At 36.1% G+C, this 19,227-nt stretch overlaps 2 protein-coding genes across 2 annotated transcripts in view; one reads left to right on the top strand and one right to left on the bottom strand.

Annotated features, from left to right (window-relative positions):
* Positions 1–4,188: 4,188 nt before the first annotated feature.
* c11h5orf63 (chromosome 11 C5orf63 homolog) lies at positions 4,189–6,036 on the bottom strand. The gene is made up of 4 exons (XM_046861601.1): positions 5,923–6,036; positions 4,734–4,843; positions 4,595–4,651; positions 4,189–4,479 (listed from the first exon to the last, which is right to left on the bottom strand). Exons 2-4 carry the CDS (start codon positions 4,839–4,841, stop codon positions 4,309–4,311), a joined length of 336 nt encoding a protein of 111 aa, XP_046717557.1. The 5' UTR covers positions 4,842–4,843; positions 5,923–6,036; the 3' UTR covers positions 4,189–4,308.
* Positions 6,037–6,642: 606 nt separating this feature from the next.
* The window catches only part of megf10 (multiple EGF-like-domains 10), a 46,991-nt gene continuing 34,406 nt past the window's right edge, over positions 6,643–19,227 (top strand). The window contains exons 1-2 of the mRNA XM_046861922.1: positions 6,643–6,943; positions 17,972–18,101. Of these exons, the coding sequence (XP_046717878.1) occupies positions 17,986–18,101 (116 nt within the window). The 5' untranslated portion in view covers positions 6,643–6,943; positions 17,972–17,985. The remainder of the gene's footprint in view (positions 6,944–17,971; positions 18,102–19,227) is intronic.

Below are 19,227 nucleotides of genomic sequence, written 5' to 3'. Positions count from 1 at the left end.
GTTGTTGTTGTTTGAAAGACTATATAAGAAGTGGAAAAGCATGCAGGGGATATACTAAAATTGCCAGCTCAAGTTACACACGATCTTTTCATTTTCCGTACTTCACTTCTGTTTTTAATATATTCATCATTTTAACCTACTACCTCTAATCTACATGCTGCCCTCATCAAAAATTCCTGTCTGTGTTGTGTGTGTGTGTGTGTGAGTTTCTGTGTGTGTGCGAGAAGTTAAAATTAGGTGCAAACTAGTTTCAACTAGTTATCTACTAGTTATATACATTATATATACTATACTAGTTATATAACATGTTTTAGTTATATACCTTATATACACTATACTAGTTATATACATTATATACACTATACTAGTTCTATACATTATATACACTATACTAGTTATATACAAAATTCTAGTTATATACACTATATACAATATACACCGACCAGGCATAACTTTATGACCACCTGCCTAATATGTGTGTTGGTCCCCCTTTTGCTGCCAAAACACTCCTGAAACTTCGAGCATTAACAGCATTAACTTTTTCTGCAATCTGAACTACAGGAGATCTGTAGTATCAGACCACACGGGCCAGCCTTCGCTCCCCACCTGTATCAGTGAGCCGTGGCCACAATTTACAGTACAGACCAAAAGTTTGGACACACCTTCTCATTCAAAGAGTTTTCTTTATTTTCATGACTATGAAAATTGTAGATTCACACTGAAGGCATCAAAACTATGAATTAACACATGTGGAATTATATATGAAATTATATACATAACAAAAAAGTGTAAAACAACTGAAAAATGTCATATTCTAGGTTCTTCAAAGTAGCCACCTTTTGCTTTGATTACTGCTTTGCACACTCTTGGCATTCTCTTGATGAGCTTCAAGAGGTAGTCACCTGAAATGGTCTTCCAACAGTCTTGAAGGAGTTCCCCGAGAGATGCTTGGCACTTGTTGGCCCTTTTGCCTTCACTCTGCGGTCCAGCTCACCCCTAAACCATCTCGATTGGGTTCAGGTCCGGTGACTGTGGAGGCCAGGTCATCTGGTGCAGCACCCCATCACTCTCCTTCTTGGTCAAATAGCCCTTGATGCCTTCAGTGTGACTCTACAATTTTCATAGTCATGAAAATAAAGAAAACTCTTTGAATGAGAAGGTGTGTCCAAACTTTTGGTCTGTACTGTATATACATTATATTCTAGCTATATAGATGGTTGTAGCTCATCTCAGTTACTGATTGGAAGGGTTTAAGCTCTTTGTGCCCCTGAGCAAGGCCCTTAACCATCAGTGCTCTAGCAATGCTGTATCATGGCTGACCCTGCAGTCTGACACCAGTTTCCTAACAGCACTGGGATATGCAAAGAAATATTTTTTTCATATACTAGCGATATGCAATATACTAGTTGTATACACTATAATAGTTATATACATTGCACTAATAATATGCAATATACTAGTTATATACTGTATATCACGGCTACACCAAGCTGCCGCTACTGGGCCTCTAGCAAGGGCCTTAACCCCATAGCTGCTTAACTGTATCACTGGATTAGGGCATCTGCCAAATGCTATAAATGTAAAATGTATATACATTATACTAATTATACAGTTATATACTAGCTGTATGCACTTATAATAGTAGAATTACTATTTTAATAGTATACATCATACAACTTATATACATTATACTAGTTACATACATTAAATGCTTATTGTCTATTATTTTATGTAAAAAAAAAATGTATGTGTATCCATCCATAGTCGCTGAAGGCTGATTCTAAAGTTGTTTTGGGTTGAGCAGAAAATGTGCATCTAAATTTCAGTGTTCCTGTATTACATTTAATGCATTCTTAACATATACTCTACTCCAGAAATGTGTGGACATTCACACCCCCTTATGTGTTCCTTCCCCAAACTGTTGCCAGAAACACACAACTGTATTGTCTTTGTTTTGTATGGTACAGCATTTAAATTTACCTTCACTAAAGCTAAGAGGTATAAAATCTGTTTATAAGCCATGACTTGCTCGGATTGAAGGCTGTTATAATAGAAAAGAAAGAAAAAATCTGGAATTTGGACGTTCAAGTCACATAAGGGTGTTATGATCATGTGTTCACACACTTTTTTTCCATTTACTGTACATTTTTAAATTTCAGTCGTGTGCTTTTTCTTTTGTGGTTGCCATATTTGCACTATGCAAATGCAATAATAAGTGTCAGTTAACTCAAATTATTCACTTTCCTGTGGAATAGAACAGAGTACGAAGCCAGTATAAGAAAAATCTGTATCTGATTGCGTTTTCTCTAAAATGTCTAATTTTAACCTACGTTGTTTGTATATTCTTACAGCATCCAGACACATTCTCACGGTATAAGCTTCATAGAAGTACAGAATCTTGAATTTTTCCTCCCTGCTCAGATAAACTTCTCAAGTTCCATAAAATAGCTACAAGGCAGCATGATATACATATCCACTGCATTGATGCTTGTTGAGGCTGCACATAAAAAAAATTAATGTTAATAAATAACAAACACAAAAACTTCAATGCAATTTCAGTTCCTTATTAGCTCTCATAAATGACATCACATGAAACGCAGGGATGATGAATGTTAAAGACCGAGTCTTTTCGATACTTTTCAGAGACGATTTTCGTAAAGATGGTAAATGAACATGATAGTTACAACTAAAATTATTCACGTTTATAAACCTCAATAAATCATTAGGTGTAAATATTAATCTGCCCTCTCATATTTATATGTAGATATTCATTCATTGATCTTCAGGAACCATTTTATTATTTAACTTGCTAAAACAAACATTTTCTTCCCACTTGACCAACCTTTTCTATGCTTTTTTTTTTTTGTAGAAATTCTAAAATACCCCTCAGAACAAATATACAAATTGAATTATTCCTGAGGCAGCAGTTTAAAATTATATTGTACAAAATGCCTTCTTTCCATAACCTTTCAATCACTACCTGGATACATCTTATGCTTCATTTCTAAACCTTCATGTATACTATTCACATTATTTTACGTATTATGGCGCCTCCTAGTGGCTTTCCTCCCCATTACATATGTAGCAATAAAACCTGTTGTTACAGAGCTGCACAGAATTAGGAGATTTTTCAAATATACAGCACTTCACATACAAACTATCAAATAAATTTAAGATGTTAAATATCAAAATCTGTAAATAAATGCTAATCTGCTTAGCATGATGAATATTTGTATTACTGATAATAGGGATTTTTTTGATTTTGGAATTTAAAATTAGAAATAAACCAAAGGTTTCAAAATGTTTAAAACAAAGAAAACAAATATTTAATATCTAATTAATATTCAAGATTTTTCACTATTTCTACATCTGTAAAAATTTAAATGTTTGATATTGAACTGCTTTGTACTGTACAAAGGTCAGATTTTCCTCAGGTTTAATATCTTCTAATGAAGAGTGTGTTTAGACTGGTGCATAATCAAGAGAGTTATTGATGCATCGGATAGAAAAAAGTGTGCATCGGATACATTCATTTATATCCCGATGCATCGTTTTTAGCATATTTGCATTGGTAAAAATTATTTGTATATACAGTAATTATTAGTAGATAATAATAAGGCCTGTTTATGAAAGGGGAATTCTTTAGAAGTCAGAAGGCACTTAAAGTAAATTGATGATTTGCTATTTGTCCGATCCAAAGAAATAAAAGTGAACTATCTGTACCTTATTAAATTGCATAGCAAATTCTTTCTATTGCATTGAGTGCAATACCGATTAAGATGCTAATTACATTGGCCTCAGTTATGGAGATGCACATCCCTAATTCAGACACATGGCACCCTGAGGGATTTGATCTAAAACAGACCATAAAGTTTTGCACAAACTTGTGGACATACCAGAATATGTACTCTGAATGGTATGTAGTCAATTTTATTTTGTAATGATAACTGTTTTATTAGAAAAAGATGCAAAATAGATGTACATTTTAACTAATACCTTCAGACTTTTCCAGTCTCCAGTCCCACTATATATTGTCCTTTTACTACTTGGTATCTTGTAAGCTCAAAAACCTTTGAAAAAAACATTATGACCACTGTGGGGTATATTTATAGACACATCATATGGATAACAAGTACATGATGACATTATTGGTATTCCTCATCCTTCACCAGTACCCACAACTCACCATTTTAATTTCCATACATATTTATTAATATTCAATTGTACTAAGTTCTCTACAAGCACAAAAACTGAGATAAAACAGTAAAAAAAAGTCACAGTATATTAGTTTTATGTAACTTTGAGTATTTAGACTGTTTTTTTCTCGGATTTGGCCAGTTGCTTTTCCAGGACTGTTGTGTTTACTTGATGCATCATCAAAAACTGTCCATTCAGATGAAACACTGGGATGTCGTACTTATACCGGTCATACCATACACTGTTCTCAGGAAGAGTAATGTCCACCTCCTGCAATACAAACTTAAAAGAAGGCAACAAACAGCGTGAAATTGATATTGACTATATTTATATATTGTCCTACAATGTAAAACTAATGGGGTGAAACTGGCTTTATGGATCAGTGTTATTATCTTACCCTGTGTTTATATGGTTCAAGCATTTCTTTCGCTTCCTCACACAAGGGACATGGATCCTATTAAGGAAAATGGTAATAATGTTGCACTGAATTCTTGTAGAACAAATCAGATACTCTAATCATGAACATGTTGGTTTACCTTTGTGAAAAGAGTTAAAACAGGTAAAACCCTCTGTGAACAGGACGTCCTGATGATCCGTGGAGAAGTCTTTATGTAGCAAAGAAGCTTTGGAAATAGGTTGAGCATGTCTGTAAAATAAATCAGATCCCTTTACAGATCTTTGTGTATTACTCAGGTGAACCCTGCCAATGCAATGCATGTCCATGATGTGATATATAAATATTATATAATACACCAACTAGGCATAGTATTATGACATTATAACATTATAACTGGTACATGAATAATATTGATTATCTCTTCCTCTTAGCACCTGTTAGTAAGTGGGACATCAGACAGCAAGTGAATATTTTGTCCTCCAATTTGATGTTTAATAAGCAGGATAAATTCGGTTTTGTGCTAGTTTGACAATGGCCAAATTGTGACGTCTAGACGACTGGGTAAGAGCATCTCCAAAACTGCAGCTCTTGTGTCATGTTCATTGTCTGCAGTGGTCTGAATCTACCAAAACTGGTCCAAGGTAGGAACATTGGTGAACCGCTGACAGGGTTATGGGTGGCCAAGGCTCATAGATGCATGTGGGGAGCGAAGGCCCATGTAGTCTGATCCAACAGACGAGCTCCTGTAGCTCAAATTGCTGAAGAAGTTAATGCTGTAGATGCTTAACAAGTCAGGACTGTTTTTGCAGCAGAAGAGGGACCAACACAATATTAGGCAGGCGGTCATAATGTTATGTAATGTATAATGGGGACATTTCAACATGGGGCTTGAGACCTTCTTAGAGCAGGAATACATACGTTTAAAACCTGTTAAAACGTTTAGGAAACGTTTTACAAACCATCACTGGTTTATGGAAGGATATGGTGACAGGTCATGGGAATGTTTTCTGAACCACAAAGTGCCAGGAAATCATGCACATTCTTTAACGTTGTGTCTGTAAGGAAACCTCTCCAAGAAACTATATAGGAACTAAATAAGTTCTGATTTTATACCAAAAACAAACATTTTAGCAAACAATAAACGTTACATATGCATCATAAACAGTGCACTCTGCTCCCCCACGTGCATTCACAAACACTTCCGGGTCGAATGAGTTACTTATTTTTTATGACAATATGATATACCATATTTCTTTTTTTTTAAATATATATATATATATAAAACATGCCAATATCTTCAGTGAAAGCCCCGTCTCTGATACTCTTACCTTTAAAACACAGGAACAAGTAGTACAGGAACTGAAAGGCGGGGCTTGCTGCAAAAAAACAGTGCTTCCTGTTAACATTTAGTAGCTCATTGGACAAGAAGGCTGCCAGTCTTAAGCAATAACCATCTAGTGAAAGCTGTGCATCATCAGAATCAGAATCAGACTCAGAAAAATATTTATCTCAAAATACTTTTTATGTAACATATCTATGAAGAGAAACAATGCTTGTAGGCTTAAAAACGTTTTACAATTCCATGTTTGACGCCAAAATGCAGAATAAAATAAAAACTATTCGCTATTTGAACAATAGATGTCGCCATTTCTCTCTTTTCTATCAAACATTTTAGCGCACAGTTCCAGACACTGAAATGATTTGTAAAAACCCTGTAAAGAAACAGTAGTTAAAATGTATAAAAGAGTTGTATTTTTTATTTAATGGCATTTAAATGCATATAAACCCACATCCTTAGCTCGTATATTAACGACAATGTTAGAAAATGTAGATAAAAGTGGTTGTTAGATAAAACATGTTTTTTTGTGTTTTTTTTTTCATAAATTATATTATATATATTAGCTGGAATATAGAATTATGACTTGTTCTGTTTGGAAAAGCTAAACAACACCAGGCTTTTCAGTGTCTGCTCTCCCCCATAGTTCTCCAAGTTTGAAGTGTTTCTCCTCCTCTCCATTGCTATGTTAATGAGAAGAGCTGTTTGGAGCTCCACACTGCACCTCACGCGCTCTGTCCCGTCTCTGGTTTAGAGATGCTCAGTGTCTTTACTGGGAAAAACACGTCCATGTCTCGCCTGAGTAAACCTGCGACCTCCTAACACAACTTCAGCTGAAACCTTTGGAAGTATTTTGAGTTGCATCTGAACTGAGTGTCTTGGTGTTTTTCTTTTTTCTTTTTGAGGAAACTTTCATCTAAAACAAACAACAAACAAAAAACTTGTATCCGAGTGCGCGCGCATCTAAGCGGATCCATGAGTTTGGACCGAGTTGGTACCTGGACATAGAACTGGTGAGATAAATGTTTAAATGTCTTAAGAAAAAGTGGTTTATAGTGAATTTCTGTAATTTGCATGCATCTAATTATGCAGTTTTTACATTAGTCGTTTGTTTGTTTGTTTGTTTGCACTAAATAAGATGTGTGCTTGTTTGATGTTTGAAGAAAGCTTCAATTCTTCAGTCATTTTTGGGAACTATTTAATTAAGTTAATTATAAAATCATAAAAGTTTTAATTGAAAAGTCATCTAGTGTCTATAATGCTATTATTAAAACTATATTATATATTTATGCACCTTTCTTTTTTTTTTGTTTTCATTTGACAAAATCCAAAGTAAGCAAACACAAGAAAAAATCTAAATCTAATAAATGTTTGGTGTAACCACCCTTTGGCTTTCAGTTCTTACACCTGCACACGTTGTACACTTGCACTAAATCAGGAATATGGTGAGATTGGAGTCAGATGTATAATTAACCAATTACATCGACCAGGAGCTAATGATCATCAATTTCATATGTAGGTTGAATCACAGTCATTAACTGAAACAGCTGTGTAGCAGGTTTAAAACCTTGTGAGGAACAGAAATACTACTAAGGTGAGGGTATGGACAGTAACATGTCATGGGATATGCAACATGTCAAGACCGAGCAGAGCAACAAGACACAAAGTAGCTTTACTGCATCAGCAAGGTCTCTTCCAGGCAAAGAATTTAAAGCAGACTGGGGTTTTAAGATTTGCTGTTCAAGCTATTTTGAAAAAGCACAAATAAACGGGCAATGTTGAGGACCGCAGACACAGAAGTTGGCCAAGAAAACTGCAGCTGATGAAAGACGCATCATGCTTACTTTCCTTCAACATCGTAAGATGTCTATAGTGCTGTCAACAAAGAACAGGCAGAAACTAGTGGGACTCAAGTACACCTATTTACTGTACAGAGAATTCTGGCCAGAAGTGGACATCATGGAAGAAGTGCAGCCAAAAAACAACAACCCTGTCATGAAAACAATGCAAAGTGACTTAACTACACACAGAATCGACATCTGAAATATTTGGTTGTAGCAAAAGAGATGTTTGGTGAAGGGCTGAAGAGTGGTACAGTAATGAGTGTCTGCAGGCAACAATGAAGGATGGTGAGGTTTCTTACAAGTTTGGGGTTTTGTTTCTCCAATTGGAGTTGGAGATTTGATCAGGATTAATGGTTTCCACAATGCTGACAAAACTGGCATGTACTTCAGATCATTTAATACCATTAGGCAGACATTGGACCCAAATTTATTCTGCAGAAGGACAACGATCACAAACGTACATCCAATGTCAGTAAGAATTATCTTCAGTGTAGAGATGAACAATGAGTCATGGAAATAATAGTTTTGGCCCCTGATCTCAATGTCATCGAGTCTGAGATTACATTAAGAGACAGAAGATTATGAGGCAGCCTACATCCACAGAAAACTTGTGGTTAGTTCTCCAGGATATTTGGAAGAGCCCACCTGACGAATTCCATCAGAAACTATGCAACTGTGTACCTAGAAGAATTGATGCCGTTTTGCAGGCAAAGTGTGGTCCAAATATTGATTTCTATTGGATTTATCTTCTGTTAAATCATTTTCCGTTTTCTTAATTAAAAAAAAAAAATAAAAATAACACTTGAATGCTTTCTGAATTTCGATTTTTTTTCACAAGAGTTTAATGTTCCTGGTTCTTGGAGGCATCTTAAAGTTTGCATCAGTCACAACCCTGAAGAACTCTTTAAAGATCTTCCAGTAGCCTTTTGTTTTTGCAAATTATTTTAGTGCATCACATGCTGTGATTGTCAGTTGCACTGAAATAATTTTAGTCAAAATTGTGCTTTCTTTCCTTTCTGTATGTGGAACAATGGATTTGCACCAGTGAAGTTTTCTAATAAAAAGAAAAATTGCTATAACAGTATTTCTCTCCTGCGCTAAATAATCATCTTGTTATTAGTCTTGGAGTCTTCTCTTGTTGTTCTTGTTATGAGTACTTTCCACAGTACTGCTCGGTTCCCTCTAGTGAAACCTTTACAAGTATGCATTCAGAGATGTCCTGTTCTAGAACTTGTCACAGATAAATACTGTTGAATTAAAAGCTAAAATGTGTGACACATCAGTGAGTTAAGCAATGCCAGGCAGTCCTCTAGGGCAGGACTGTTTACATGCAGGAAGTTTTGCCAATGTCCTTAGGGCTTGGCTTTAGAAGTGAAAAGCTCCTGCTGTGGTGCGCTTTGTCCCTCTGTGGGATCCTCAGTCATGTGACTGGTTTGAATGGACAAGTGGACTGTCTGTCGACAGGCGAACGCTCATGCTGTTTGATTTGACTTCGGGGTGCAAGACGGAAACATGCTCAAGCTACATTTTAAAGTATATTCTTTCTGTGGCTGTCGAGTAATCAGTGCAGTCATACTTATAATCTAGCTATGAGCAAGTCATCGTTATTTTAAGCATGCACTTTTTTTGGAAACAAACGTGGTGCAATTTTCTAACCAAGTGCATTTAAACAAGTGCGGCAAGATGATCTTTCATCAACGGTTGCTGTGCTCTTTAATCAGTTCGCCTTGCTTACTTTCAGCTTGGATTTTTTTTTTTATCTGTTTTGAAAAAACTGCACTGGATTGTATCGAGTGCAGGACTGAATATGTACAATTTTAAAAACAGATTTGTATTGGATCTGAGGGTAGGAATATTGTTGACTGGATAAAGGGAATCTTGCTTAGAAAGGAATTTGGGAAAATGTACTATATTGACATTATAAATAGCTTAATGCAATGAAAAATATGTTGTGTATGACTTCAGGTATGATTGCAAACAACTGCTTCCTGGGTTTTTTTTTTTACGTACTTAGAAATGCCGGCTGGAATAGGATGTTGTGTTTTTGTTCTAATAATGTGGCCATTTTATTATTGCAGTATGATTGTTTTAGGGAGTGGTACATTGCTCCAGATGGCTGCAATAAAACCAGAAGTATTCTATGGTATAATTAAAGGGCTTCCCATTATGGAGCGTCAGTTTACCATCTTCCTGGAGATAAAAATACGCCAAAACCATTGCAAATGTTATAATTTTGTTTGCTTCTTATTTTAAAGTTGCAGAATTCTACAGAAAATGCTTCTCTCAGCGCTTCATGAAGCACACACTGTTTATGCATCATAAAACAAGTGGAAGGAGCAAGTTATTTGTTCTCTTATCCAGTAAGACAGTGATTCTAAACAGAGAAGAAGTACAGTATTGAAGTATAGTATTAACCAAATACTTCAAATACTTACTACACTTTGGCAAAATGACTAATTTTGAGTCACAGAATAGTTAGCTAGAGACTTATATGTAGTTCTATTGAGTGACTATGGACAGCTGTGAACTGTGAATAGTGTGGAATGCAGTGCATGGCAGCTCAAGCGCTCTCACTTCATTCACACACAGTTTTGGATCTGAAAATTCTGTAGAAATTTTGTTGTCTCTTTAACTTAACAAAGACAGATGTGTTTTGGGAGGGCTCAGTGGGAACGGCTCACAGGGATGTCGTCTGACTGACAGGCACATATTGCTGCATTTACTGGCTGCTTTAGTAAGCGGTGTGGGAAATCAGCAACCTCTAGTGCCATGAGTCTCTCACTGGATAAAAAAATACAAGTTGGTTAGCAAGTTCGAGCTTTGGTGGTTTGATGCTTCACTGATGTTATGGGGAAGAGTTTTAGTCTGTATTTAAGCCAGTCAACCACGCTCCAGTTTTTTCTAAGGGAAAGTCTGAATGATTTCCTCAGCGCTGTCCTCCCAAAACAACAGTGTCTCTCCCAACACAACAGCTTGAAAACTAGCTGAATCTACTCAAACTATTCTGAGGACCAAACTGTAAAAAACGGACACAAGATGGACGATTATGCCATTTTTTTAAAAGTCATTTAAAAGGCTTTTTTCAACTGGTTAATATTTCAGATGTAGACAGACATAAAGAAGGATTCTAACTCTATATCAGAAACAAGATATTTACTCCATAATGCAAAAGTGCAAATATGACCTGTCGTGACCATCTTATGTAATGAAAGTAGTCACTTGTAAACGACTCATTCATAAGTTTTTTATGTGCTTAATTTTTGGATAAAATTGCCAAACCCAAGTGCCCAGAAATATGAGTCCCATACTCTTGTTCAATGGACAAAGGAAATGGTGCGATTGTATTTTTGTCTAGAAAGATGATCCTTGTTTTTTGAGACATTTCTATGGCATCTTACACCCATATAATTTCTCTGATTAGTTCATTGTTTTATTAAAGCTAAGAATTATCCAAAGAATCAGTAAGAAGCTATTTTATTGGCCTTTAATTTCATCGTCTTTGTGTATGTGTGTCTAGAAAAATAGTTAATGCTTCCAGAGTTTATGTCCATAGGGACACTGTAATGGAAAAAAACAGAGATAGGAGGAACATTTCAATGCCTTTGGGTTCGCTCGCAAAACTTTTGCATTCTGCAAAGTTCAATCTTCACTTGTGTGAAAACCACACCTTGAACTAACCACTGACTTTATTTCTTTATACTTGTGTCCAAGCTCCAAAATAACTCTATGATCCTCTCTACTGTATGTGTGTTTGGTTACCACAGCTAGACAGTAAACCAGAAGTACTATTTGTGCAAACATACTGAAAAGAGTACAAAATAGATTTGATATAGATTTGAAATTACATATCTTTGTCATAAAACGCAAGCAATTTGTGAACAAATGGAAAAGCATAAAAATATTTTTTCCTTCCAGCTCATATTGTTTCAATCACCATGTCCCTTCACAGAGTTTGTGATTAGATTACCAGTGGATGCCATCATTCCTTTTTGTATTGTCTCATTCTATAAACCGAATAATAATCAAGATTAAAAAATTATAAAAATATAGTAGGGACCAGGTGTTAGATAGACATCACAGTTCAGTGAAACCTTATGAAAGTGTGCTTGTCCTGAATTAATTAATTAATTACTGTCTGAATATATGAGTTTTGGAGGAGGCTGTTAAATATTGTGTTACAATGTCACCCTGGCAAAAAAGACCCTAATAGACATGTATAACTTGGAGTGAGAAGAAACAAGCTCTCACAGAAGCCACTTACGTGTAAAGTGGATAATCCTGTATTTCCTTAAGGGTATAAGCCATGCTTTATATGGTAGACACAATACTCATTTCAACACACTTACATTGTCTGGAGGCCCTGGACTCCCTCAGTCTGGGGCCAATAGACATCTGCGAGCATAACATTTGGTAAAACCATATCCTCATGCTAGCATCAATAAAGCGCATGTGCATGAAATTTGAGATTGGTTTCAGAGCGGAAGCACAGATCACAGAGCAGAATTAATTCAAATAATCATTTGGAGTATTGTTAAGGTGGGCTGATTGTAGCTGTTGGTTGTAAACCCAAAATTAACACCCGAAAGTTTCAAATGGTTCAGCCAAGTTTGAAAAAAGGAAGATTTGATGGCATTGGAAGGAACGTATCCCATCTCACGACACATGCCTGGGGCACCACCTGTCTCCATAAAAAGTGAACCGAGGACAGTTTGGAGAGAGAGCAGTTTAATGCACCGTTCTGTTGAGTTTTTAATTAGCCCCCTGAGTGGCTTTGCCCATGGACAACCCCCTTCATTGCCTGCATGCTCTGAAAAGCTCAGGCAGAGAGCAGCCTGTGACTTGAAAACTAATTATTTTGGGTGAATTTTTTGGAGCAGAAATGTGGCTCGGGGTTACACCTGCTACTGTTACCAACATGCCGAACAAATGTTTAACAGGACTATTTACGTTGTTGTTTTACCCAGAGCAGATTGCACAGATTCCCACTGGAGTGATGTGTAAACTTTCTAATCAACAGTCCCAATTGTTTTTGATCAATAAACTTTTTTTTAAACCATTGCATCAAGGCTAGTAAAGTATGTAATGGAATCCTCACTCTGTATACAATACAGTTATATACAGTGTGTTTATAGTGTGGTGATGATCAGCTCATACATTACAGCAGGTAAATTTCACTGTGGTCAGCTGTACTTGGGGCATGCTGTTATAGTGAAATAATCAAGGATGTAATGATGCCATATGGCATATGGAAATTTTATGTATGTTTCATATTGGTTATATTTAAAGTTGTGGAAGATTTGCAAAACAAGCTTGTTTCTGTTATCACTCCTATAAGCTAGAAGCACCCATTCCCTCAGTCTCTTTTTTCTCTTTCTTGAAGTTTTTACAACTCGAAAATGTAATCTCCTTGGTCCTTTAACAGATTACAGTTTCAAAGCATTACTGTTACAAATCACTGACAATGGAGACTCCTTCCTTAATTGTTAAATCAACATCTCATGTTAACACTACTAGGATTGTCTTTACTAAATATTAGATTTAGCTTTAGAAAAGTGTGAAAACTCGGGTGAAAGAGCAGCAGTATGAGGGCATTAGTAAAAAAAAAAGGTTATACACCTTTGACAACACATTTGTCAAGGTTTAATAGAAAATCAACACCTTTCATAATAATCAGATTCCAAAATTCAACAGCTCATTTAACAACTTCTGTTGTACAGGTTACATATTTGTGAAATGTAGATGAAGAATTGGTGCCTTTTTTTTCAGGCCTTTGGCTTTTTTTTTTTAGAGTTCTATGCTAGTATGGAATATAAAAATGTTTTGATTGGACCGAACTTTGCCACTGGGCTTTAAATGAGCATTCCTGAATGAATCCTGTAATGTTCGGAGATCTTTAAAACAGATGTGAGAAGGCATTGTTGTATGGGGTGCACCAGCAGCTATACATTGCATTATTTAAAAGATTCCATGCACCGCATGTTTTCTTGTTTCCTGTAGAATGTCTTAAAAAAAAAAAAGAACCGTTAACAATCTAAAGAGCCTTTGAGGAACCTTCGGTTGTTCTTGAGGGTTCTTTGGGCCATTCATGCTTCTATTTTGGAACAGGGCTCCACTTGAAATAAACAACCCTTAATTGTAGGGTTCCACATTAAACAAAGATTCTTCCAGAAGAACCCCTTAGAGTTTACCCTTTTTAAAAAAATATTAGTATTCAAGATACCCAAGAAAATACTGTACAAATACAAGAGAAAACAAAACAGTGTTTGCACCATTAAGGATGTTAAATCTGCCCACTGGCTTGAGCTTGGAAACACTTCAGAGTGTTCTGCTCATAAAATTGACCTTGGGTAGATTTAGGGCTTCAGTTCTGCGTATCTAAGTCCCAAAATCCCTTTCTCCAGGCGACCAGTGTACATGGGCCTTTTCAGACACCACAGCAGCACCCTTGTTTGTGTGACCCCCCAGTTGTTGGAGAGCTTGAGTCTGCAGCTGTGGCCAGCCAGTTAGGTGAAACCAGAGCAGGGCAAGTGCTGTTGCTTCCATTCACGCTGTTGAGAAGAGAACAGTCTTCACTCTTTCTTTTTCACAAGGATGTCTATTAGGCCCACTCAGAGACTCGCGCTGTAAAAACGTTACTACTTTGAAGTGTCACAGGGTCACCGCTATTGTAGTAACATGAAACCAAAGATAAGAGGAAACCTGACTGGTACAGTTTTGCATGCTAAGCAGATACCATGCCCGAGGAACAGTTGTTGTAGTGAATGTGTTTGAAAGTTAATCTAAAATGCTGGGGAAGTTTTACAGAGTCCTTGTTGTACATAGTAATTGATTTTTGGATGACCATTGCCCATTAATTTAGTTAAGTATTCCTTTTCACATGAGACTTCTACATTAGCTTGGAATGCTAGTTTTCTGTTCCTTGCATTGTTGTCCTAAAAGGTTTGGCTAAGGCCTCAGCATGGTAAATGCTCTTTGCTGATTTAAAGCTGAATGAATGCTGTTTTTAAGCAATATACATTATTTATAGGAGCATGATCATAACAACTGACTTCAGCATATTGTAAATGGCTGCAAACATGTAAATCCTGTGCACAACAGTGTGTTGCTAATGATTAGAGTTTAGCATTCAGCTAAGTCTAATGGCTGGTAGTTATGTTTTAATGTAATCAGGGCCCAGGGTCCAAAGGAATAATGATTTTAGGCTTTCTGAATACTATGTTTCATACAATTTAGATTAATTACCTAGTTATGGATTTAAAACCGAAAAATAAACAAACAAATGAATATTGAGTAATTATATCAAAGAATATTTTCAGCCACATTTTGGAATTCTTATTTTCATTCTCTAATTTGATCTCATCCAAGCTGTTTTTCTGCCTCTAGCATAGCCGGGTGAGGTGTGACATGACTGTTGATGTTAGAGTTGCTTTGTCCGAGCTCTATCAGTCCAACAGGCAAAATTTGTTCAGCAGGAGACAGCCGCTTGGTTTCCGCATTGGCATTAGCTGGTAGAGAGCTGGGAGTTTTTTCGAGACAAAACAGTGGCAGTGTCTTAATAACATGTGGCTCGGCTGGCAGCAGAGCAGCCATTTTCAACACAGTCTGCCACACTGTCCTGTCAGTCACAAAAGAATCATGCATCCAACCACATACTTTTACTTGCAAATATATATAAGAATATCATTACTACTGACTTCAACGTGCTGGATATGTTTTTCTATGTTTTGATATCACAATTTAGGAAACCCATAATGAGATGGTGTATTTTAAGACATTTTTGGGGGATCCCACAGCTAGGAAATTCGGGAAAAAGCATGGGAAGTTGGAAGCAACTAAGTCTGTCTCTTCAGAGGTTACTTAACAACAGGGCTTCCTGCCTTTTTTGGGTGAAGTTGTAACCTTCTGGCAGAGACTGTGGTTTTTGTTCACACCGAAAATGCCAGTGCTTTGAAAAGCACAATAAAAATAAAATTCTAGTTCTAATAACAACTGGTTTAGTTCTATAACACATTTTTATACATATACAATTTATATACAACATTAAACAAGTTACAAAACTGTAGTGCAATACATTTAGATATAATTACATATAAATATATTATATTTTAATATAGTAACCTATTAGTAAGGGCTGTAGACAAAGTCTCTTTGACAAACTGTAGTTTCTGAACTAAACCAAATATAATTGAAATTACAAATGGAAATAAACTTCAGGTGCATTTAAAGCATTGCTTGGTGTAAATGGAGGACTCATAACAGAAAAGTTTCCAAACTGACAGTAAATATGGATGTGGAGTGTTGTTTCGTGTCTACTGGTCCACAGGCTTCATTTACGATAAAGGCATAATGCATTTGTATAAGGGCCTCTGCTAAATGCCATACATGTAAATGTAATTTATATCTAAGAATAAAAGTTTGAATTTCAATCATCTGTGCACAGGAGTACAAGGGACCATATTTGACTGTTAGGAATGGCATAATTCTCTTTTTCCTGTCAATCACAGGGACAATAGTTAGGTGTGGGCATCTCTGAGTTCATGTATGCAGAAGGGGGCTGATAGAACTGTCCTCTGTGTCTGTTACATGGCCTTGTGACGTAGAATGAACAGTAGTTGCACGTCTCGAAGGTGACAAAGAGCTGGTTTGTACTTAGGAACTGGTCAAAGTAAAGTGAAGTGGCATCACTAAAACCTTTGCAAGAGGTTAACACGTTATAAATGGACCTTTCAAATGATAGACAGCAAACAAGATTTCAACCCAAAATCAGTGTTAAGCTTTGGGCATCACAATCCCTGAATTTGCATCTGAGTTCTGAATGGCAGAAGGAAGTCCACATGGGAAGTCTAGTATAAATTAGATTAAAGTGTAGTGGTCTGGTGTTAATAATCTTGCAAAACAATACAGGCTGTGTGATGTTATTCTTATAATCAAATAATGATTATTGAGTGTTAATATTGAGTGTTAATAATTTTGAAATCACTGTTTCATAAAAGAAATACACAAAAAAACAACAACCCAGAAAACCCATGTTTAGTACAGTAAGTCCAAATGCTGAAGAAAAAACTGCACTTATTAAATATTTCGTTCATTTTAATTTTTAATTATATACCAGTAATTGTATAGTGGTAATACCTTAAATACTTATACACAGATTCCTCCAGTGTTATACCTGTGTATAAGGAGCATTAAATCCAGTCTTTTTTTAGACAGATAACCTGCAAAAACTTTAAACATGGCAGTCTGGCTCAGGTTCTGGTTCGGGTTTATATTAATAACAAGCAGATGCTTAAAGTTCTTTGCCCTTCAGTACAGAAGTTAAATTCCATAATTCATAGAGGGATTTAAGGTCTTGAATGTTGAATTGATGGAGGGACGCTGCTCTAGCAGAAACCAGATGCTGGTAAAGAATCAAAACATGGAGTCTAAGGAAGAATTACACATGCATAGACTAGATGTGTACTTTTTAATAAAGCAATAGCTAAAAACAAAACTGTTTATTCAGTTTAACTTTTAAATTATAAGAAATGTTTAACCAACATGGCTACCATTCCATATTTCAATGCCATGCAATTCCATCTGGACTGCAGCTAATTGCAACTAATTTCACAATACAATATGGTAATGAGCTGAACCATACACCCTATGCATTATTTAGAAAGCAGACAGTCGGCTTAAGTGTTAAATATCATGGAATGGCCTGCCCAGTCACTGTACCTAAATCCTATTGAACTCTTCTGGGATAAACTGGATTGCAAGGTCAAGTAGAAATATCCAATAGTGAAGAACAACCGTGGCAAGTTGACAATATGGCAATATTTCTATATTTGTTTGGTCAAACTAAATTCTACCCCGAAAATAAGACCAGGTTGTATATTAATTTTTTCTCCAAAAGTTGCTGTAGGGCTTATCTTCAGGAGATGTCTTATATTTCCATGTACAACAATCTACCGGCACTTCATATTGCAACCTGTACTCTGATTGGTCATCTGTTTACTGTACAAAGACATCAAGGTAGCACATCAAGTTTTTATAATATAATATATTTCTATACTGGTGACACATTGGAGCGGATTTGATATTTGCAGTATATGGCAAATGTGCTTTGTTGGTATGTGTGTTTGTGTGTAGAGAACTTTCAGGAACATTCAGCAAATGCTTTTTGTTGGTCTTATGTGTTTTAATGTTTCTTGCTTAAAGGTATTTCCATAACAATGCTCCCCCTCCTGTGGCGCTGTGCCTCTGTCCTACTGGGCCTGTCATGCTTCCTTATGGGAGTGACATCATCGCTGAACCTGGAGGATCCTAATGTCTGCAGCCACTGGGAGAGGTACACCACCCTAATCCAACCCACCCAAACACACCCACAAACACACACGCAAGCACAGACGAAAATATAGACTTTAATGCAGCATGCATAAAAATTACTGCACTAATTACTATCTGTATTGTTGAGTAGGATCTGTAATATGTCAAAAAACTTCACTTACAAAGGAAAACTTGTTTCTATCTATGTGAACCGTGACAAAACTTTGATCTTAGAGCCAAAAAAGCATACAATCTACAGAAAAGAACAGTATGTGACTTGCACACTGTTGTGTTTGGTCAGTGTTTTGCCAAAGGCACAACAGAATTTAACATGCTGAGACTTTTCAAAAATAATTCTTTTCCATCGCACTTGTGACATGGGACTTTTTTGTCATCTGTTCTTGATTATTCAGTGATATATCTGGTTGTTGACATGTTTTTCTTAGTAAGTTTTGAATAGGCCTGGGGAATTTGATTAAAAGAACCCATAAAAATACTGTTCTAGAATAAAGTTAATAATGATCAATCAACATTACATTTAAAGAGAATTAATTAATAGTACATAATGTTTTACCAAAGTTGTGGAATTAGATGTAGATTGCGAACTTTAGATTTTTTTATTTTTTATGATTATGATTTGTTTCTTATAAGTGAGCTTAAAATATTCAAGAAGAAACTACTGTCAACTGTTTGATAATTTCATAGTGTTTAGTGGTTGCTGATCCTGCAGACCCATAGCACAGATCTGTAGGTTTGAATTGCCTTGAATTGCCTGGTCAGTGAAATGTAAAATACTATATGGACAAAGTTATCTGACCGTAAGATTAGAATATGCTACTTGAACATCCAATTCCATATTTTGTCTCCATTTGCTTTTATAATAACCTCCACTCTTCTGGGAAGATGTTCCACTAGATGTGTGCTTGTGGGGATTTGTGATCATTCATCCACAAGGGTGTAAAATCAGGTATTGATGTAAATCCGGTGTGCATTCCAATTGATCCCAAAGGTGTTCAGTAGTATTGAGGTCAGAACTCTATAGAAGGCCACTCAAGATCTGCTGCTCCAATCCATGTAACGCATATCTTCATGGAGCTGGGTTTGTGCACTGGGGAATTGTCATGCTGGAACTGGTTTGGGTCTCCTAG

Source organism: Silurus meridionalis, chromosome 11, assembly GCF_014805685.1.
Source record: "Silurus meridionalis isolate SWU-2019-XX chromosome 11, ASM1480568v1, whole genome shotgun sequence".
In the NCBI taxonomy this organism is placed as follows: domain Eukaryota; kingdom Metazoa; phylum Chordata; class Actinopteri; order Siluriformes; family Siluridae; genus Silurus; species Silurus meridionalis.
This window is presented reverse-complemented; position numbering and strand designations above follow the sequence as displayed.

Excerpts from the sequence above, each read along its gene's own strand:
- c11h5orf63 (XM_046861601.1), bottom strand. The coding sequence starts at position 4,841 with ATGCTCAACCTATTTCCAAAGCTTCTTTGCTACATAAAGACTTCTCCA. Across the intron at positions 4,652-4,733 it reads TTTTAACTCTTTTCACAAAG|GATCCATGTCCCTTGTGTGA; the intron begins GTAAACCAACAT and ends TTTCCTTAATAG. Across the intron at positions 4,480-4,594 it reads TTGAACCATATAAACACAGG|TTTGTATTGCAGGAGGTGGA; the intron begins GTAAGATAATAA and ends CCTTCTTTTAAG.